The 23,331-nt window shown below is 49.4% G+C and overlaps 2 protein-coding genes across 2 annotated transcripts; both read left to right on the top strand.

Moving 5' to 3' along the window:
* Positions 1-14,112: 14,112 nt before the first annotated feature.
* LOC112882055 (bisdemethoxycurcumin synthase-like) lies at positions 14,113-15,636 on the top strand. The gene is made up of 2 exons (XM_025947028.1): positions 14,113-14,358; positions 14,443-15,636. The coding sequence occupies exons 1-2, from the start codon at positions 14,166-14,168 to the stop codon at positions 15,477-15,479; spliced, it is 1,230 nt and encodes a 409-aa protein (XP_025802813.1). The 5' UTR covers positions 14,113-14,165; the 3' UTR covers positions 15,480-15,636.
* A 6,383-nt stretch (positions 15,637-22,019) lies between these two features.
* On the top strand, positions 22,020-23,331 carry LOC112882870 (bisdemethoxycurcumin synthase-like). Its single transcript, XM_025948040.1, has 2 exons — positions 22,020-22,221; positions 22,322-23,331. The coding sequence occupies exons 1-2, from the start codon at positions 22,032-22,034 to the stop codon at positions 23,320-23,322; spliced, it is 1,191 nt and encodes a 396-aa protein (XP_025803825.1). The 5' UTR covers positions 22,020-22,031; the 3' UTR covers positions 23,323-23,331.

Raw genomic sequence — 23,331 nt, 5'->3', positions numbered from 1 at the left:
AAATTGATGGCCAGCTCCTTGAGACACCATGAAGCAGTTTACATACTGGGAAGGTAATGTGATAAGACAATACGATATCTCCATGCTGAACAATATATACCTGGGACTCAGAAAGGAACTGAAGATGCTCCTGCACTGTATGGTTGTCTCGAAGCTTTTATGAAAGAGGAACTTTGGCTCCCTCTTAATGAAAAACGTGTCTAGGCACAGTCGCAGAAAAGAGGAACCTTTGGGACCGGTGAAGGGTGAACATGTGGTGAGTGTCTTGAAACAACTATGTTGTTATTTTAGTGATGGCGTATTATTATGCTAATGCATAAAGTTGCATATACATCGATATCAAATGTAAAACATCACACCAAATTTTAAGCTCGTGATTGAGATTTATAATTTTGCTGTTGGTTTCTAAAATAACCCAGTTTATTTTCTTTCTTGTCAATCAGGTACTGCCCACACTGCAAAAGGGAAGCGGCAAGCAGTGAAGAAATTAGATCTCAGCAGGCTGACTGAAGTACTGGTGATCCATCTCAAGGTTATCCTGACATCCTGTAATCTGTCAGGAGAAAAGATCGAGACATTTGTAGATTTCCTTATCAGTGGCTTGGATATGTCAGCATATACTGCCAACAAGAGTGTGCAGACAAGCAGCCACTATCACTTGTATGCTGTCAGCAACCATAGTGGGAGTATCTCTTTTCTATTGCTTTCATTGCTTCAAGCCCATAATCTCATTTTATTCTCTTGATTAACGAGCAAGGTTGGCTGACGGAATACTTAATCTTTCTTTAGCATAAAGAAGAAAAGGGATGGTATAACTTTGATGAGAGCCGTGTAATTCCTACGTCTGAAGATAGCATAATGACGTCGGCTGCGTACGTCCTGTTGTACAGACGAGAGTGAGGACACATCTGCGTTTCTTTTTGCCAGGTTTTCTTAGGAAATTCCAGTTTCATCGTGTTTGATTTCCAACCCGAATAGCTGCTTCGGTTATGAACAGGAGGACGACGTCTTAGCAGATGCAGCACGTCCTTAGCTTTTCCCATTGTCACAGTATCATTTTTGTTTTTGTTACATGGCTTGAGTACACATTGTAGTAGCTCCAACCGATCAGTAGAGGGATTTGAAATTGCTACATAACAATTCATTGTAACTGCTACATGACACTTCGTTTATAACCAAATGTGCACTAGGGATCTGAAATGATGTGCCAACCCTGTACAAGTCATTAGTCATGTCACCTGTTCTTGTCCTCTGTTACCCCATCCATGATTGGCAATTTGCCATCTTAACGGTCAGATGACACTGACAGAATGATGGTGCCCGACTGCCCGCTACTGAGATTGGTTGGAGCTGTTAACGTTTCTAGTATGTTTGTTTACTCCATTTGCCTGTGGAATATGCTGAGGCAGCAGCGTAGAAAATAAAGTTGAGGCTCCAACTGATCATATTCGATTCTTGTTTCTGTCTGTCACCGAAAGCTTTGGAGTGGCTATGTATTTTCACGTTTTCCCGGTTCCCGTGAATCATATGACCAGTTTCACAATGACATGGGTTAAAACTGAGCGTGAAAGTCATATATCCCCAGGCCTCCAGCACAGTGGTGAGGATGTGGAGTACCGCTGGCTCGCGCCTGAAATGTTGTTCTCTAGGCCGTGGCAGTTCACTGGCAGAGAAGAGAGTTGGCGATGCTGTTGACTTGACAACGATTGTTTTGTTTTTCATTAGTCAACGCTACACGTGGGAGCGCATGTCCGGTCGTTTGCAGAGAGCCCCACCACCTTCAAGCTGAGCTATCAGCTCTGCAAGCGCGCGTCCTGCGTACGATGTCACGGTTAATGGAGTCAACCAGTATACTTACGCAAAATCCGGCGTCGATGACCTGAGTTTCCTTCATGTTTTTTTTTTGAAGAAGCATGATTGCCAACCTCTGGGTCGGGGATGTTTTGCAGCAAACCCGAGGTTCAAACATGCAGTACTAAGAAAATGAACAACAAGATATATATGCAACTGTACAATGTACAACATAGATTTAAAACCGAATGGAAATAACAAGGAAATCACTTAGATTTCTATCACTCGCAAATAAACATATAGACACGAGCTCATCACATGTTAGCCTAAGTACATCAACGTCAACAACTCCTGCATCGGTGTGTGTCTTCTTTCGTCATCACTTGCCTTCGCTCTCCGGCAACCAGCAGCAGTTCAGAAATCAAAGTGTGTCTTCTTTCGTCATCACTTGCCTTCGCTCTCCGGCAACCAGTTCAGAAACCAAAGCAGAAAGCAGGTGGAAGCAGGCGGACGCATGTCATCGACGATCTCAAACTCAGCATTCCTAGTAGCCGGAGCACTACTCATGATTGTTTGCATGGCCATGGGTGGGTCTACCACTTGACTCTGCTCAAGCTAGCTTTACTTCCACCAACTGGGCTCTGCAGAAGTTTCTTATATAGGCGTTCGTGTCATGTTACAGCATGTCACGTTTCATTTTTTATTTGATCCTTACTTTCTACCATCAACCAACCATATCACGCTAGAGAATTTTAAAGAAAACAACCAACAGTCAAACAAGCATGTCACGCTACTAAGAATATCGTGCTAGATTCTTTTTAAGAAAAAGCAATACAACAACTATGCATGTCACGCTACAAATTTCTTTAAAAAATATTTGGAGTAAATTCCGATAGATTTGTTACACGGTGATCTCTTGCCAATTTATTTTTTAAAATAGTTATGGGTTACCTATTACCTCGTGGTAATGGATCACTTTAACAAATGAGATCTATCTAAACGGATGGTCCACAGTCATTCCAGAGTAGGTAGCAAAGTTATTATATGGGGTATATGTAGTTGTATGCCAATGTTTATTGACGCATGAGGAAAGTATGTTCGACGGGGATAATCTTCCGAAACGTCACCGTATCAAACCCAACAGCTAACACGGTATGTCATCTTCTGTACGTGTTGGCTACTGTCTGGATTAAAAAAAATGTCCCTCACACCTTTTCCTATTTCGTCAGATGGTTGGCGTTCACAAAACATTTGGGGTTGTATTTTGGGGTGCCCAACTGTTGCTCCTAGCGGTCTCCACCTAGCACCAGTTCACACCCATAGTATCATTAGTGATTTTTTAATACGTATCAATAGTGAATTGGTCTAGAAGAACTTTCATCCACCATTTCACTTACAAAGACAAGTTGGTATCTTTTAAATGAATTTTCTTTTGGAACTGTAATGTAAATACCCGTGTAATAAGCTTGTGGAGGAATTAAATGAAAAGTTTCGCGTTTTTGTCTGTGATATACCTAGAAATTTAAGTACTATTTAGGTGTATGGTTTTCAAATCTATATATTTGTTTTAAGGACACAAGTTATATGGATTCAAAACACATTTTATGGAAACCAAATCTATACACAGCTGTTGTGGCCACAAACCCCCGTGTGTGTGATGTTCTTGTCCAATAATTGAAGGATACATGTGTTGGATCAAAAAGTTATCACGAACTGAACGTTTCCTGTCAACCTTCTACCTTGTGTTGCTACTTAGAGGATACAGGACCTATGCAAAGAATGAAGTCTGTTGCTGCTTAGTTATCGATTGAAGTGGGTCGAGTGGTGTGCTGATTTGGGTTGGGCCATGCGTAGGGTGGTAAAAGGTCTTAAAATTTAGTTTAGATAATCTAAAGGCCGGAGCTAAAAGGTCGGGCTCTAATCTTATAAAAATATATAAGGGAGAAGGTGAATTGTTGAAACCACTGGAATCACGATCCGTTACCACTTCCAGCCACAGGAGGTGTCCTGCAACTGCGGCAACCCAATGGTGGTACATGCTGCGCTAGTTGCTTCCGTCTACAACCATTCAACCAGGCATGTCTTTATGAAAATACAGCCATGTCCACACGACCGTGATGTAAAAAGAAAAGTTGTGGATATATGGATCAAGAAACTCGTAGTAGAATGCCCTTGCTGGCGGACGCAGGCACCAGACAGCAGGCATCGCGCGTGTGAGAGCTGCAGGATCGGAGGCAGAACAACGTGCTAAATAGTAAGGGAGGAGAAAAAAAGATCAGAACTGGGGGGCCACCTCCTTTGTGTCACCAGGGGGCCACCTCCTCTGGGGTCCGGGGAACCGGCGGCGGGGCTTGGCCTTCGAGCATCTCTGCACCAGGCCCCTCCCTGAGACGGCTCTGTCTACACCACCACAGAGACGTAGCGTCGCGAGGAGGAAGCCTGTGGAGGGGAGGGGCGGAGGCTCCCACCGAGGAGTCCTCGTCTCGCCCTGAAGGCAAGAGGTCGTGGCGGCAACTCGCTGGTGGCCGCGCAAAACGTCCTGTTGAAGAAGTTGGGTGTCGTCGCTGAGGGAATGGAGCCGGATGCGGAGGCCATTAGCAGCTACGCGGAGCTCTTCGAGGCTGGCCTCTCTGACTCCCAGGTGGCGGCCATCGAGGAGCTGTTTCATGACCACCCTCGCTGCGTGGAAGAGGAGGAGAGGGACGACGGAGGGCCGCAGGACCTGCCGTGAACCCTCGTTTTTGGGACTCTGGTCGTAGCGCAGGTTCCAAATGTTATCCGAGAACATCTTGGTCAGGAATGTGCGGGGTCTGAACGACCATGCGCATTGTAATGTCTTGAGAGACATGGTCGATTCTGAGGGCGTGTCGCTGCTTTGTATCCAAGAGACGAAAATGTCTGTAATCTCGCACAGTGATGTGCTTTCTATTTTAGGAACTCGTTTTGATTACGCCTACTTGCCTGCTGACCGCACTAGCTAGGGGCGGCATGTCCTTGGCGCTTGGAGAACGTCAGACTGGACGGTCTCTAATGTTCAGAGCAGACGCTTCTCCATCACGTTGCAGGTCGAGCAAACGGACACTGGGTCCGCCTGGTGGTTGACGTCCGTGTATATGGCTCGACTTGGTCGAGTGAGAAGGCGGTTTTCTTGCTGGAGCTGAGGGACGTCCGAGTTGGTTTGACTGGCCCGTGGATGATTAACGGGGATTTCAACCTTACTTATCGCCTTATCGGGCGGAGGACAAGAACAACCAACGTCTGCAACGTCGGCAGATGGCCAGATGGGCCAGTTCAGAAGGTTCTTGATGAATGATTTGGAGCTCAAAGAGGTAAACCTTCATGGCCGCCTGTTTACCTGGAGCAACGAGAGAATCCACCCGACGTTGGAGAGAATTGACAGAATTTATGTTACTTTGGATTGGGAGGATCAGTACCCCAACAACTACCTTCACTCTCTGTACTCTGGCTGCTCGGATCACGCACCCCTCCTGCTCCAGACTGATGTGCTGTTTCAGTCTAAGAAACGTTTCCATTTCGAATCGATCTGGACAAATTAGACATGATCATGGACCGCCTGATCCGGTGAACCCGACCCGACCTGCCTGAAAGAAACCCGACCCGACCCGACAAATGTATGGGCTGGGTTCGGGCCGAAATTTTCGACCCGCCATAAAAGTCGGGCCAGGCCCGGGCCGAAATTTTTTTATCCGAAATCAGAAAAAATCCATCCCAACCCAAAAATTAAAAAATCAGGTTTACCCGACCCGACACGGTCCGATGGTCGGGTCGGGTTGAGCACAGGCTGAAGAAAAAAAACCAACGGGCCGAACCTATCCAACCCGAACCGATGGATGATCAGGTCTAGGACAAATTATCCAGGGTGCCTGGCACTGCCCGTTGGCGGATGCCATCCGTTCAGACGCCTTGATTGGATGTTGCGTAACACCTCGAAGGCGTTGCAGAGGTGGAGCGGTCGTTTTGTGGGAAGCGTCGGGCTGCCATTGGTCCTGGCGAAAGAGGTGGTGCACCGCCTAGAGATGGCGCAGGATCGACGTCTGCTGTCGGATGCGGAGCGGCTGCTTATGGGTAAACTTAAGATCAAGGCGCTGGGTCTAGCGTGGCTTGAGTGAACCATCGCCAGGCAGAGGTCGCGCATTCCGTATCTGTCAGCCGGCGTACCAAATTCTTCCACTTGCATGCTTCGGGACGAAGAAGGAAGAAGTTCGTTCCATCTCTATCCTTCCAGGGGCGAACTGTACATGGGGAGGAGGAGAAGGCCGGGCTGGCCTATGATTTCTTCAACTCGCTGATTGGGGAGGCGGCCCAAAGATCTCACAGTTTAGATTTTGACTTCCTGGGCCTCCCTTCACTCGACTTGAGTAGCCTGGAGGATCCCTTCACGGAGGAAGAAGTTGAGAGAATCATCAAGGCCTTACCGTCGGATAAGGCCCCTGGTCCGGACGGCTTTACGGGCCCGTTTCCTCAAGATGGCGTGGCCCGTTATCAAGGACGATGTGGGCTGTTTGGGTGCCTACCTAACACGCCACGCCACGCCACACATTTCGCGCCACAGGTGTGGCGGCCAAATCGGCCGCCGCACCTTAGGCGCGGTGTGGCGCCTAAGGCAGGCATCCAAACAGCCCCGTGATGCACGCCTTCAAGGCTTAAACGTCGCTGGATACAGGAAGTTTCCACCTGATCACTGGTGCCCTTATGATCCTGATCCCCATGGTCGCCGATGCAAAGGCTATCACGGACAGGCCGTTCAGCCTGATCCATTGCCTGGGGAAGCTGTTCTCCAAAGCTTTGGCGAACAGATTGGCGCCGTCTCTCCACGCGCTAGTCCGCGCAAACCAAAGCGCGTTCATCAAAAACAGGAACATTCAGGACAACTTCAGACTGGTGCGCGGTGTCGCAAAGGTACTTCATGTCAGGAAGCGACTGAAGCTTGACATCACTAAAGCCTTTGACTCTGTGGCTTGGCCGTTCCTGCTGGAGCTTCTGCAGCACATGGGTTTCACAAGAAAATGGAGAAACTGGGTCGCTGTGCTACTCTCCACGGCTAGCAGCAAGATTTCCCTCAACGGTGACCATGGCAGACGGATCTGCCATGCTCGGGGGCTTTGGCAAGGGGACCCGCTCTCCCCAATGTTGTTTGTGCTAGTAATGGAGGCGCTGAACGCCTTGTTCGCGAAGGCGGATGAGCTTTCCCTCCTTAGCAAGCTGGGTGTCAAGGCAGCTCCTTTTTCAGAGTTTCGCTCTATGCGGACAATGTGGTCGCCTTCATCTCACCGTTGCCGGGTGATCTTTGCACGGTTAAGTCGCTGCTGAGTTGCTTCGAGGGCGCCATGGGGCTCGCAATCCAACTTGCCAAAGTTTTCCTTAATGCCAATCAGGTGCTCGGAAGAGGAGGTGCTGCAAGCAATCAACCATTTCCCTTGCAAGGTGACCCCCTTCCCATGTCGGTATTTGGGCATTCCGCTCTCTGTTAGGAGGCTGACCAAGGCTCAGGAGCAGCCACTCGTGGACAAGGTCGCGGACCGACTGCCTACCTGGATGTCGGGCTTACTCTCGAGAGCCGGGCGGCTTCTGCTCACCAAAGTCACCCTCACCTCCCTGGTAGTGTACCCGGCCATGGCACTCCAGCTCTCAAGATGGGCCATCAAGGCGATTGATAAATTGCGGCGTGCGTTCCTCTGGAGAGGAACCGAGGTGGTCTCGGGGGGTCACTGCCTTGTCGCGTGGTCGACCGCTTGCAGGCCAGTGGATTTTGGGGGCCTCGAAATTCACAATCTGCAATTCATGGGAATTGCGCTGCATTGAGGTGGCTTTGGCTCAACAAGGTGGAACCTGACAGAGCAGGTTCAAACCTCCTGGGTGTTCACAGCAGCTGGACAAAAGCTACGTTTGATGCCTCCATTTCTGTCCAAGTGCATGATGGTCGTTCCACGCTTTCGGTGTGTCGCGTTGGGTGGCGCGGCCTGGAGGTTGCAGGACGGCCCCGGTTTGGGTTAGGCTGTGTCTATCTCGTTTTTCTCTGTTTTCTGGTAGCTTTTGTTTTTATAGCGTGAGTAGTCAGTCTGTAAGTGGATGCTTTGTAGCGGTCGTTTCTCTTCTCTCTTAATGAAACACGTGCGTTGCACGTTCTCCATAAAAAATTAGAACTCGTGGAAAAGGAGCTATATGCAAGGATTGCTAGAGAGGACTCACGAGATGAGCCTCTGGCGATGGACCAATCGATGGGAGCCGCCGCCATCTCAGTCCAGGGAGCCACCGCCATCTCGCTCCAAAGCAACACTCGTTTCCGTACGCCACAACACGTGTCCGATCTATAGCTCATCCATGGGGTACCGTGTCAGAGATGATAGACTCTCATAACCTTCCAGGAGCAGATCAGCGGGTTCTTAACATTAACTTGAGATAAACAACATGATTTTAAGCTACACTAAGAGAAAGAAAGAGGGAGAGGGAGCAACGGTCGGTGTTGGAGGAGGAGCCGGCTATGACAATATTTGTGGTATTATAGTGGAGATATTGGTGGCGAGGTCGGTAAGAGTTGGAGTCCTCGACGCAGTGGTCTCGGAGGTGACGTCGAGGGCAACGGCGCTTCCCGCAGTTTCAGCGCTCCCGTGGATCGAATCGGAACTAGAGTTTATTGGTGGGCGAGAGGAGCGTGACAAATTTTGGCGTGCATGCCCCACGATCCCTACCTCCTCTTTATAGCGCTGCGCGACGGGGGCCATCAACCATATCTGGGTTGGACACTCCTGATCAGAGCGCGAGATAGGGTCCGAGTCGGTCCAAAGAGATCAACCTAACAAGAGATGCATACGCCACCACAGCAGAACGCTGTACTGCTCACCTGCTTGGAGAAACATCAGGTACATTTTGACCGCATCACGTCTCTCCACCGGCTAATGGACCCGGTCTTGGCTTGGTTGCGCCCAGCACAAACATCTCTGCTACGTAAACGCACCACGTCAGTTCCTTTCAGCAAACAACAAGCAACCTGGGACGGCAACGACCCTGGCCGCGAGAATTAGATTTCGTTCCGCCAACAACATGGCAACATATCAGGTGCAAACCAGGCTGTCCGTGCAAACCCGTGCAAACCAACTAACAAAAGTCACAAAAAATTCTCAAAAAAATTATGTATATACTTCATAGCCTTCCTTACCACTGTATACTTCATTACAGTGGTAAGAAAGGCTATGAAGTATATACATATTTTTTTTAAGAATTTTTTGCGACTTTTGTTAGTTGGTTTGCACGGGTTTGCATGGACAGCCTGGTTTACACCTGATATGTTGCCCAACAACATTGCCCTGTTTGGATACGATACGCTTATAAGCGGATTCTCGACAAAAATAATCGAGAATACCACCCAAACATCTTGCTTAATTTTTATTTATTTGGGAAGCCGCTCAGCTGAGAATCGCCCATACATCATGAAATCTGATTCTTTTGAACGCCTTCTCGAACCCACGTACCTGGTAAGTGGAGGTGTTTTCCTCGCTTGCTCTCGCCAGCCAGTCTCCCTGGCACTCCTCTCCCCGATGCCCCCCTCCCTGCGCCGCACCTCTCCTCTGCACTGCCGCCTACCATCCCCTCCACTTTCCTTGGTGCGCCTCCATGTGGTGGAATCGACTCGGGAACGGCTCAAATGGATTGAGGAGGTGTCGACGAGGTTATGGGTGAGAGGAATTGGAAGATGGTGAAGCGATGGCTTTGAATTTCGCCACGGCCGAGAGGGGAAATTCTGCGAGAGGAAGAAATGAGATGTATTGGGCTTAGGGCCACTTCACATATTTTACCACTTATTTACTTCAGAGAATCGATAAAATAATCAGAATTGCCAAATATCCAACTTATTCAGACAGCCCAGCTAATTCTTCAGACAGCTGGCTTATCATAGAATCTTGCTTCTCGAGATCCATATAATCGGAAACTAACGGGGCCATCCTGTCTGCAGAAACTGCTTCAGGATTGGTGCTTGTTTGCCTTACCCTAATATATTTCTAGTGGGAGATTAGACCGTCGTGTCGTGGGAAATTAGACCTGTTGAACATGACAAAAACTCGATTTGACATATCATTGATTGGGACCCTTCGTAGAGAATCAAATCCCGTCATCTTGACGCCTCTCTCTCTCCATATTCTGTGCTAGTTATGAGGCCCACTCAAACATGTACCTTGCCACATGATGCCATCAAGTTATATTTTCAATGAAGCGGTATTAAACTCTGTGTGATCCTCTATTGCGCCATGTGCCATCTCTCTCCCACTATGACATGCTTTGGATAAATATAAACATGCACTCTAGATGTACGCAACTAATCGTGATCCACTGAAAAAATTCAAAATGTAAGTTGCAAGACTGAAATGCTGAACAGTAAAGAGGCGGGAAATGAGCATAATAATTTATGTAGTGTGGTACCGACGTAGAATGGCTCTCTTAATCCAAATTGGTTCCAATGCGGATCTTCTCCAATCTCCGTAAAGAAATTGTCTTATTTTCAGCATATGGTTGACAAGCTTACCAGCGAGCCATCAGGGCCTGAGGTCGCCCGGCAGACACGCAATGCCGTCCAACGACGCGAATATCTTCCTCTCCCCTGCCGCTAGCTGCTGCTGCTGGCTCGCGAACGCCAAGGATATGAAAGGCCCAAGAAGGACCCTTCTAGTGGGTCAGATCTTTGAACGAAACACGCACGCTACACGCTGGCTGCAAGAGCAGCCGTCCTCCTCCTGTACGTTGCATTTCTTTTTTCCCCTGCGTAGCAGCCAGCAGAGAAATAATGTGCTTCCTACGTACTCTGAGATCTGATCCTCTTCTCCATCCAACCATGTCAGAGTCCGACGACGTACTAGTAGATGCATAAAAAATTTGGTGCGTACTGTACTTTCTACAATTTATTACGCTGAGCATATAACAAACCATGCTTGATACGGAGTAAGTTTGATCTCCCCAAAACTCGCCACACGGTATCACAATAAATTAAGATTGCTTTTCAAATAAAAAAAGATATCATAATTAAGATAGATTAACGGCGCGGAATCTGGGATGTCATGTCATCAGGTTGCAAACACACGGTACGCTTCTGTAGTGTGCTGCAGAGCGGTGACCGCTGACCTTCAATAATAAACTTGCATATACTATGTATGTATGTAGGACTTAGCTAATTTACGGCTGGCTGTAAATTAGATTAGGCGTACGGCCGTCCTTTTTTAAAAAAAGCTGCAATCCACCGTAAGCCAAATTTCCACTTCTAGGAAAAACGCTGTTGCCGCAATATTTTTGTCCACGCATAGAGTTGCACTGGACGGAACACGTGCTCCTAGATGGTCTACATATTTTTTTTTCTGATAGAAAAATATGCCGGCTCTCCTGATCTGGAATGTCACCCCTTCTTCGATAAAAGAAAAGATAAAACTGCTAGCTCATGCCTCCTAAACACCACCACTTACTAGAAGAAGATGACAGATGACAGCACACAAATTGAACACAAAATTGTACGGATAATATATTGATTTGCCAAACCATAAAACTATTACATTTCTGTTGGAAATGTATATTGTTGTACTGATGCTACATTATTCGATGGTGAGGAAGGGGCATGCAAAGCCCAAACCATACAAATCTTTGACTCTCTGTAGCGGAACTGAAATATTATGGATCCAGATTATTGGCGGACAAAATGGCAAACATCACAACCAAATTTGGGACCAGTGAGGCACACCGATCTAGAGGATGATGCTACACCCGCAAAACACACTGTTAGCTAAGCATAGGGTTGTTTCAGTGCTTGTTCACCCGTGAAGCTGCATCTTCTCCTCACTTTGTTAGCTGCAGAGATTGAGAGATGTGATGACTTCTTTCTCGCTTCACTAAAGACAAGAGTTAGGAGCTCAACAAACCTAGAATGAAATAAAAAAATGTGAAGAACATTGAACCTCAAGTTAATGGCAATGGAGGCAGAATCAAATAGTTTCAAACGAAACCAATAATCATTGTCCACTGCATGGCAGATCGCAGGTTGCTGAATGCTGATTGCACATAGTGATAGAGTGGTAGGGAAGGATAATATGTGCTAGCAGTTGTATGTGATATACTACTTAAGCTAGCCAGAAGGATTATGAAATGCTCGATAAAAGACTGCCTAATGAAGTACACTGTTTTGCCAATCAAGAACCATATTAGAACATAGCAAAAACATCTTCAAAGATCAGAAGGCATGGATCGGCTGCATCATCAGCTTGCATTAGCCTACTCTAACACCAAGCACCAAGCTGGAAGTAAATCAGTAGAAGAAGATGGTAGATCATCAGAATAAAAAATTAATACTTGAAACTTAAAAAGTATAATTTGGCAATATTAAAGTGGTTATAATTCCTAAGTTGTATATATGACTTATGATTCATTTGTACAACTGCAGTTCTTACATTTTACTAAGAAAATAAGATTCATGTGTCTATATTTAAAAGTCATATTTCCATGCAGATATAAATTGCCTATATGAGACTGAAAAAACACATAAGTAACCCAATTAAAATGCTTATGAGTTTTGCCAAAAATGCTTACATCTCTAACACAAAACAAATCTTATATTCAACTCAAAAAGCATAGATGGGTTGCATATTTGGCTTGTATGAGCCTATTCTAACACCAAGCACCAAGTAGGAACTAAATTGGTAGAAAAATAATGCCAGATCACCAAACAAAAAAAATTGCCACCCAAAAATATGGAGGCATACTGTCACACCCTAAAATATTTAATTTTAGGATGTGAATGTCTTTTAGAATGTGCTCATTCATATTTAGGGTTTTACGAGAATTTTCCAGATTTTTTGGCAATTATTCTCTTTTTCCGTAGAGCTAAATCTATTTATTGGAAATTTCTAAAATCTTTTTCTTAAATTTAAAATATTTTATTTGGACTCTCGTGTCCTAAACTATCTCCAGTATTATTCTAGAATTTTTGAAACTCTAATAATCTTTATAGTCTTTTTAGTTCTCTTTTCATGATACTAATACTGATTATTCACTGATGAAGTCACTATATGTATAGAATTTGATCCTGACATACATATAGTTATGCAATCGGTTTTATCTTTAAATCGGGTGTGACACATAATTTGACAATCTTGAAACGCTTATATTTCTTAAATATTGTATTCTGATTTACAATCTATTTTTCCGACAAAATAAGATCCATTTATCTGTAGTTAGAGGATATACAAACGAAAAGTGAAGAAGAACACTAATAGAGTGAATGCAGAACATAATAGAAAAAAAAGGAAATGTGGAACAAGTGAAAAATAATACCTATCCAATATACAACTAGGTACGGCTAGAAATTGTCAAACTTGTACTGAAATCTAAATGAAAAATTGTAACCTAAAATGAATATTTTGCTTCTTGATTGTTCATGGCATAACTTGCTTACAAATAAATTCTGCAAAGTTGATACTAGAACCAAAATGGCCGATTAACAGAACATGAGAAAAATGCCAACTACAAAATACTATTTTTGTCTAGTCAAAACTATATTATTGCTTGAGGATTAACTAAAATCTGCAACTGCAGCAATTCCCAATCCAAACCTTAGTATACGGACCAAATAAGATTGGGAGAGAAAGATGTGTACCTTGACGCTTTGAAGCTAAAGCACCCTGCTGCGGGTGGTGCCTGGCCTCCATATACGTAGCCACCCGTAGCGACGTTGCGGCTGCGAGCCTCCACCTCATTGGCTCATGGAAAATCCGCACATTTGTCTATACCTGCCTTTATGCTCGTGTCGTGCCGCCTGAAGCGAGCTCCACCGCGCATCAAGCTCCGTGGAACCTGCGCACCGAGCGGACGCGCAACCACCACCGCGCCTTGCTTGACGCTCGACGTACGGTTGGCCACTGCAGTAAATCGAAGCCACCTAGAATGATTTGGATTTAAAGGTACCCCAAAGAGCTGCTTGCCTGCTTGCCCGCTGCCTTGAGGGAGGAAGGGAGGGAGGAGGCAACGTGGGGCAGGTAGGAGAACGGAGAGAGGATAAGGTTCAGCGAGGACCACGCACGTGAAGAAATGCAAGTTGGTGGTAAAAAGATCCTCCGGTTATCCGTGAATGATATATCTATAGAAGTCATCACCTATTTTATATACCGACCGCGTCACGTCTCTTCTCTTCGGCTCCGCACCCGCAAAATGGACCCGATCACGGCGGTGCCTTTTCTTCTTTAAAAAAAAAGATGGCGGTGCCCCTGCACATCTCTGCTGCTATATAAGCGCACGACGCCCGGCCGTGCCTTTCAGCAAGAGCCACCTGCGACAGCAACATCGACTAGCTCTGTCTACGGCTGCTGGTAGCAACAGCAGCAACCATGGGAAGCGCTCCGGCGGCGAACGTCCGCGAGATCTGCCGCGCGCGGCGCGCCGACGGCCCCGCCGCCGTGCTCGCCATCGGCACGGCCAACCCGGCCAACTGCGTGCTCCAGGACGACTTCCCCGACTTCTACTTCCGCGCCACCAAGAGCGACCACCTCACCGGCCTCAAGGACAAGTTCAGGAGAGTTTGTAAGCACGCAACCAGCTGATCTATCTTTGACATTTGGCCTAACAACATGCACGTCTCACAATGCTCGATGTTGCCAACGACAGGCCAGAAGCTGGGCGTGCAGAAGCGCTACCTGCACCACACCGAGGAGCTGCTGGGCGCGCACCCAGAATTCCTGGACCTCCACGCGCCGTCCCTGGACGCGCGGCTAGACATCGCCAAGGCCGCGGTGCCGGAGCTCGCCGCGGAGGCCTCCCGGAGGGCCATCGCCGAGTGGGGCCGCCCGGCCGCCGACATCACGCACCTCGTCGTCACCACCAACTCCGGCGCGCACATCCCGGGCGTCGACTTCCAGCTGGTCCCGCTCCTCGGCCTCCGCCCCACCGTGCGCCGCACCATGCTCTACCTCAACGGCTGCTTCGCCGGAGCCGCCGCGCTGCGCGTCGCCAAGGACCTCGCCGAGAACAACCGCGGCGCGCGCGTGCTCGTCGTCTGCGCCGAGCTCACCGTCCTGCTCTTCAACAGGCCCGAGGAGGGCTGCTTCCAGACGCTCATCAACCAGGGCCTCTTCGGCGACGGCGCGGGGGCCGTCGTCGTCGGCGCCGATCCCGTGATCACGACCCCCGCCGTCCGAGAGCACCCGCTGTTCGAGATCGTGTCCGCCGCGCAGACCATCATACCGGAGTCCGAAGACGTCATCGCCATGCACCTCACCAAAGGCGGCTACGGCGGCAACATCTCCACCAGGCAGGTACCCGTGCTCATCGGCGACAACATCGAGCGCTGCCTCCTCGACGCGTTCGAGCCGCTCGGCATCTGCGCCGAATGGAACGACCTGTTCTGGGACGTGCACCCGGGCTCGTCGGCGATCCTGGACCAGGTCGACGCCGTGCTCCAGCTCAAGCCCGAGAAGCTGGCGGCGAGCAGGCGCATCCTGAGCGAGTACGGGAACATGTTCGGCGTCACGGTCATCTTCGTGCTCGACGAGCTGCGCCGCCGGATGGAGAAGGGGGCGCCCGAGTGGGGGGCCATGGTAGCGTTCGGACCCGGGCTCACCGTTGAGACGATGGTGCTGCACCGGTGCGTGGCGCAGGGCACAGGCGCCGCTGCCCCACCTGAGGACAAACTGACAGTGGCCTAAGCGTGACCGATTTGTGGTGGATCTGGATCGGGCTTCCATGCATGCTGCTTGGTCAACGTCCCGTTCATGCCTGAAAAATATTGTTCAAAGACTTTGCTTGTGTTGACTCCTTGTGTAATAAATTCAGAGCTGGATTATTCCAAACGATTCTTGCTGACTTTGGTATTGTATATAATATTCAGCAGATAACGTCTAAAAATATCAGCAGGCAAATCAATAACAATCAAACAGGAGAGACAGCTCATGGCCCCTGAATTGGTCTGCTCGTGCTATGTTGCGTTGCATATTGGGCCATCAGAGAGTGGCGCGAAGTTTATTCATATCAAAATGCCCATCCCAGGAGAGCCGAAGCTGCCCAGGTTCTATGCTTGCTTGCGAGACCTGATAAGCAATTCTGCAATTGGGCCGAGCAAATCTGACTCTGAGCCCATGCAAGCGTGGCCACGTTAGCAGAAATAGTATGTTTTGTCCGATTTTAATCCGGTGGTTAGTGTCGATTCCCTATCCTTTCCCTTGGCGGCTGGGCGACGTGGATCCGTCTCGTCCAGCTGCACAGTTGACGCGTACCTTGGTTTGCGCTGCGGTGGCAGCTGCGTGCCGCGGGTTGGTTGCTTCCGGTGCAAGTGACATCTGGATAAAAGTTTTCTACCGACGTATTCATCGGTCTTCATTTCCCCCTCTTTGCTTCTTAGTCGGGGTGGCAAAATTCCCCGTGCGGTAGCGGGGCTCCGCGGGGACCCGCCCTGTTAACGGGGGACGGGGGAACATTTTTCCCCACGGGGGACTTGGGCGCGGGCCGGGGAGGGGTTTACCACGTGGAGGCCCATGGCGATTCGAAATAATACATGGCCCATTGAAAACTCAGCCCAAGATGGTCTAATTGGAAACCCTAGAAGCCTCCCGCAGTCCTGATCCTCTCCTCGCCGCGCGCCGCCCTAACCCTCTGACCAGCCGACCCCAAGGCTCCCGCATCCCGCCGTACCGCTCCTCTCTTAGGCTCCTCCCCGCACGCCGCCCCAACCTTGAGTCGCGAGCTCCCGCTCCTCTCCTCTCCTCCCCGCACGCCGCCCCCGACCTCGAGCCGGCGAGCTCCCGCACCCCTCCTCCCCTCCCCTCTCTGCACCCGCCCCCGACCTCAAGCCGGCGAGCTCTCACCTCCTCCCGCTCCTCTCGGCGGGCCGCCGCATGCCACCCGCCCCAACCTCGAGCTGGATCCCGGGTGCGCAGCACCTCTACTCGCTGCCGTTGTGCCATGGTGTGATGGTGCCCACCCGACGCATCGACCCAGGCACCCACCCGGCGCATCGACTCAAGGCTAGGGTGCATCGGCCGTCCCCGCGGGCCCCATCGGGGATCGGGGATCTGCGGGGAACATGGCGGGGGGGGACGTTTTTGCCCCGTTAAGCATTTCGAATACGGGGCGGGGACTCCGTGTCGGGGATCAGGGTGGGGGCGGGGATGGCTCCCCCGGCCCCGCCCTGCCCCGTTGCCAACCTAACTTCTTAGGGTAAGTTCTCGCTAGCTTGGCTGCTTTTGCTTTCCCGTCCCTTCTTAGGTTGAGTTTGGCGATCCTTGCTTCGCTTGATCTCCTTTTCCGTCCGCCGTCGCTTACGTCCGGTTACCTACCTTGCTTTCGCTTTCGCCTTCATCTTGCCGCCTGTGATTAGTTCGCTTTTCCTTGGTGCGCTTCTTTTGTTTTGTAGCCTGGGTGTTGCAGCGATTGGTCTTTGTTTGCGTCTTTCGAAAAGAGTTTCCTTCTTCATCCTTTTGCTATTTGTACTATTCGTTTCAAGGCTTTCGTTCTTGTTTTTACCGTACACACCGGAGAGGGCGATCATGTCGGCCTGCAACTCTGCGAGAGCCTGTTGGTGGCGAAGATCTTGTTGAGCTGGTCCAGGTTGAAGAAGGGTGCCAGCAGCTTCCCGTCGACGCTGCTGTTCAGGCCTCCGCCCTGATCGATGAATACACGTACACGCGAGCAAACTGTCACCTTGGATTTGCTTGGTTCTGGTTCTGGCAAGGGATGAAACGGTCACTATGGTGATGGCGTACCAGGCTATGGCATCTCTGGTGGCCATGGCGAGGATGTCGGCGCAAGACACCTTGTTCCGGCACTGCAGCACGGCGTCTCCGGACGGCTGTGGGGACCGTTGGCGCCGGACCCGACGCTAGACCATGGGTATGCGGCGCAGCTGTAGCCGGAGTGCCCGGCGAACGTCGACCCGAGGGCCGCAGTGTCCAAGGACCCCGTCACGCCGGTGACCTTCGGCAACCAGTACTTCAGGAACCTGCTGGCCTCGGACCAGGTGCTCTACACCGACCCAAGATCCAGGCCCACCGTCAACGCCTGGGCCCAGAGCGGTGCGGCGTTCAACCGGGCCATCATGGCGGCCATCACCAAGCTGGGCCGGGTCGGGGTCAAGACGGGGGCCCATGGGAACATCCGCCGCAACTGTGCAATGCTCAATTGACTGATTCAGTTGCCGAGCTATTTGTAACTCGAGTTTCTTCAGACATATTTAGAGGAAACAAAGGAGTACAGAAGAAAATGCAAAATTATTTAAATATGTACTTATTGGGAACTCTAAATGTATTATTAGTACGCACGCGCTACAACGCGGTTTGGTTGAAAGTTGTGAACAAAGCTCAACTGCTCAAGTAGTTGTCGTGCACATCAGTGAGGTTTCACAGCACAGGCAGATGATGCAGATGATGATCTGTATCGAACGGCATGTCCCTTTTCTTGTGGTGCTGCTGCTGCTGGGATAATGATATTGACACTACAATTCACAAGACTCATTTTTCTTATTTAAACTATACATACAGAATAAGCACCTTCTTAAAACTCTCATTCCCATGCCAGTAGTCGCGAAAAAGTCTTTATAGAACTGCAGTGTCCACATAGAGGTACTAATCATATTTTCGTCAAGCAGAACCGGTACTGAGTACCAACTCTACTTCCGTGCAGCTACAGAAAACTACTCTGCTCGCCCTACATCAAGCAGTAAAGGCCTCTGCAAAAGACATGGTAACATACATCTACACTGTTCTGAATTCTTCAACCACAACTATTTACATGCATTTTTTTTTTCATGTGGTAAGCTACAACACAGAGTGAACAAGAGTGAGCAAGTATCTATTGTAGAAATGACTGAAACAATCTACAACAAAGATCAAAATCTAAAAAATGCACTTATAACCACTCCGCTTAATCCATCAACACCAACTCTTTCAGTACAAGATATATATCTTGCTGAAAGAAAAATGCGGGCCTTCCTTGAAACCAACTCAGATCTTCCATTTTCCACCAGATTACATCCTATATTTTCCAAACACATATGAGCGAGACACTGTACTCACATACAGCACCCATGAAGGACCATATTTCCAATTGAACCTTTTGCAGTGGACAAATCAATATTGTGCTCAAATCACAGAATGGAACACCCACGTGTCATTGGAAATTACATGCATATCTCCACAAATCTATCACATTCTGCTTAGTCACGGGCATGGACGCGCGCCAATCACTAGTACTACATAGGAAGGCAGCAGCATAGGGAGAAGAATCGAACCGATGGCCTTCAAGGTAAGTAGTGGACTAACAATTTATAAAAATACGATGTCTCAAATAGAAAAAGCCAAATATTTTGAAATTATTTTTCCTGGTGAATCTAAATGCCATATACCTTACATTATCAATCTATATAATTCTTTGTATACTGACGCTAGGCTATGTTCTAAAAGTTCTGCATATATTTTTCTGTGCTACTATTACCATGCCTCAACATCACCAGTTCTACCATCACTACAACTTGACACACCATATATAGCCAGCCATGTAGGTAGGGATGAAAGCTTTGTTTTCTTAGGGCCACTGGATCGACCTAAAACCCATCCAGACGAATTAATTCGAATCTCAAAGCAAAAAAAAGTGGATGAAAAAAGAAAAAGAAAAATAAGCTAACCGCCTGACCCAAAACTGCTTAATTGGCACCCATGTGCATAGATCCCTACATACACGTAATGGATGATGAGCTGATGATGAATTGTTGCTGTCTTTAATCTGCTTGCTTCAGAACTACTCTCTCCATTTTAAATTATAGAAAATTTTAGCTTTTCTAGATACATAATATTTTTGGGTAAAATAACCAGTAATAGTAATTTGAAACGGAGAGAGTGGCGTAAGGGAAGTTAAATCATATGTTTGCTTTAAGCAATGGAACTCTTGACGTCCGAGATTTGACTGTCGCAAGCCTAAGATTTTACAAAAGCTGGCCTCCAAAATCCAAGGGCAGTGCGTTGATTTGGAAAAATCAGGGTTCGGTGTTTACGATCGATCATTACGCAGATCAAACATGCGGCGATAGAGAACGTAACCGAGCTTGCCCGGCCGGTCCCTGTCGTCAAACTCCGAATGCGACACGACGTCACGTCATTATTTATGCTAATAATGTATTTTTAAATTCAGTAATGTTATTTGGAAATAGCTTTAATTTGTGGATCGCTAGCTAGTGAATGCTTACCAGATGTGTGCTACTTCTAGCTAGATTATATGGAGGGCTGGATAACGAGCCACCTCGCCTCGGCTCGGCTCGCTCCAACTTGTTAAGATAAGGAGCTAGCTCGCCTCAGCTCGTAATCGAAACGAGCAGGAAACGCTGCTCGGCTCTGCTCGGTAGCTACTCGAGCTGGCTGGTTAAGCTCGCGAGCCAAAGGCAACGAAGGAAAAAGGCAAACAAGATTGCAAATTGCAATTGGGATCATGCAAATCCACTTCAGCTTGAGCCTTAAATCGAAATACGGATGCGGATGTATCAAGCAAAATCTACTTTAAAAGAATAAAGCAAAATCGATTCGCTGCATGCCGACGGGGTAGCAGCGGAAGTTGGCCATCCTCCACCATGAACTAGCAGCACGTGGGTACGTACTGGGAGAAATCACAACCATACCAGCACTGCGCTCTCGATCTGTCGGTTCTGTAAAGCCTTCAGCCCTCATCCGCGGCAATCGATCAGGCTTGCCCGCCGCCGGCGTCGACGAGGACAGCAAGGGCCGAGCGCTGGGGGGAGCGAGAAAGCGAGAGCCAAGCAAAGACGGGTGGCGGACGGGGTTGGCTGCTTGGAGTTGTCTCGCTGGCGAAGGGTGGAGGTGGCGGCGCGTGACGGCGTGAGGGAGGCGAGAGAGACCGCGGGAAGCGAGAGGACGAGGGTGCGTGACGCGAATGGATAAGGTCGGAGAGCATGATTGGAGCGCTGGAGTCAGGAGATTGTTGGCCGATGCTGGGCCTTAAACCACTCGTGGGCTGCTCGCCGCTGCAGGCCCGCTGCACTGGCCAGCTCGTTAAGCTCATGAGCTGCTCGCGAGCCGGCTCGAACTCAGCTGGTTATACTAATGAGTGGAAAAAAACCAGCTCGAGCTGGCTCGTTGGCGTAACGAGCCGAGCCGAGTCGAGCGAGCTAACAAACAAGCCACGAGCTTTTCGTCCAGCTTTAGTTATATGCAGTGCGAAGAGCACGTAGCGGCCGCCTCTTGACCGATTACTTCATTCGCTAGCCGAGGTCACCGTGTCTACCCCACCACCATCCCTCCAATCAAAACCCGATGCCGGCTGCATGTTATCTGTACACAGTTTCATAAAATCAGCTAACCTGCGGTAAAATTGGACTAACCTCACATAAAAAAAAATTGAGTGCGTGGAGTACGTCGGTCCTTGTCCCGGACCAACTGTGAAGACCGGGAAATTGCATTGTATTCAATAGGAACAAGGACAAGGTCCCATTTTATTTCCAAAATGATAAACGTAGAGGCAGTTTATATTATGGCAGTATAATAGCTAGGTTGTTATTGCGTGTATTTATTCACCGGAATAAGTGTACGTTTATATATACGAGCACCTATATATATACACACACAATACTTTTAGAAAAATAATAGATATAGTAAAGTACTCTCTCCGTTTTTATTTACATGTTGTATTAGATTTGTTCTAAGTCAATGTTAACTAATTTTGACCAAATCTATAAAAAAATATAGCGACAACTATACTATCCAACATATGCACTGTCAACGTATACTTTATGGTGATTCAATAAAAGATATCGTAAATATTATTATTTTTTTCTATAATTCGTTAAAGTTGGTCAAGTTTAATTTAGGAAAAATATAATACGATACGTAAATAAAAAGAAAAGAAGTAAAAAAAAAGGTACAAAAGGATGAAGCTCGTCCCGAGCATAACCATGCACGTGTCGAACTCCTTATCCGTGAAGCCGTGCCCCTTGTTTACTTATCATGTCGAACCCTTGGATGCATGGTTGACCGGTTCGAGTCATTCCCCAGCAGCATATCGCTGTCAGCCGAACGCTCAGGCGAAACCATCATGCCCGTACGCACACCACACCGATTCTGGTACAAATAGAACGCACATCCTGCTCATCCAAACCACGAAAATCGACGCAACATCCCCAACAGCACCTAGCACATCTTACGAGCTCCCAGCTACCTACAGTCCAGGAGCGAGCGAGCTAGCTGGTGCCGTCGTCGACGACCATGGGCAGCGCTCCGGCCACCGTCGGCGAGATCAGGCGTGCGCAGCGCGCGGATGGACCGGCCGCCGTGCTCGGCATCGGCACGGCGAACCCGCCGACGTGCGTGGCTCAGGACGACTACCCCGACTACTACTTCCGCGTCACCAGCAGCGAGCACCTCACCGACCTCAAGGCCAAGCTCACCAGGATCTGTAAGCAACCAACCATGAAGCTCGTTTCCTTCCATTTTGCTTCATGTTCTTTCAGATTATTGGAACAAAAGAGCTCACAATGAGCTTCATATTATTTCAGGCAAGAAGTCGGGCATCAAGCAGCGCTTCATGCACCTCAACGAGGAGCTCCTCGCTGCCAACCCGGACTTCACCGACCGCGCGCTGCCATCCCTCGACGCCCGCGTGGACATCGCCTCCGCCGCCGTCCCGGAGCTCGCCGCGTCCGCGGCGGCCAAGGCAATCGCCGAGTGGGGGCGCCCGGCCACCGAGATCACCCACCTCATCTTCAGCACCTACTCCGGTGCTCGCGCCCCGAGCGCCGACCGCCGCCTCGCGTCGCTCCTGGGCCTCAGCCCTACGGTCTCCCGCACTATGCTCAACCTCCACGGCTGCTACGGCGGCGGCAGGTCGCTCCAGCTCGCTAAGGAGCTCGCCGAGAACAACCGCGGCGCGCGCGTCCTCGTGGCGTGCTCCGAGATCACGCTCATCGCCTTCTATGGGCCGGAAGGCGGCTGCCCGGACAACATCCTCGGCCAGGCTCTGTTCGGCGATGGCGCCGGCGCCGTCATCATCGGCGCCGACCCCGTCAGCCCCGTGGAGCGCCCCCTGTTCGAGATGGCCTTCGCCTCGCAGACCACGATACCGGAGACCGAGGATGCCATCTCCATGGAGATCACCAAAGGCGGCATGGAATACCACATCTCCAACCAGGTGCCACGGTTGCTGGGGAGCAACGTTGAACGCTGCCTGATCGACGCGTTCGACGCACTTGGCGTGAGTGCCAAATGGAACGACCTCTTCTGGGCCATCCACCCCGGCGGCCGTGCCATCCTGGACCACATCGAAGGAGTGCTCGGCCTCGACGACGGGAAGCTGGCGGCGAGCCGGCACGTGCTCAGCCAGTTCGGCAACATGAGCGGCACGACGGTGATCTTCGTGCTCGATGAGCTGCGCCGCCGTCGGGCTGCCAAGCAGGAAGGGGAAGCACCCGAGGAGTGGGGAGTGGTGATGGCGTTCGGACCGGGAATCACAATCGAGACCATGGTGCTGCACGCCCCTAGCAACCTTGGGGGAAACTAGAAATTTAAA

Source organism: Panicum hallii, chromosome 2 (assembly GCF_002211085.1).
Source record: "Panicum hallii strain FIL2 chromosome 2, PHallii_v3.1, whole genome shotgun sequence".
Classification (NCBI taxonomy): Eukaryota; Viridiplantae; Streptophyta; class Magnoliopsida; order Poales; family Poaceae; genus Panicum; species Panicum hallii.
This window is presented reverse-complemented; position numbering and strand designations above follow the sequence as displayed.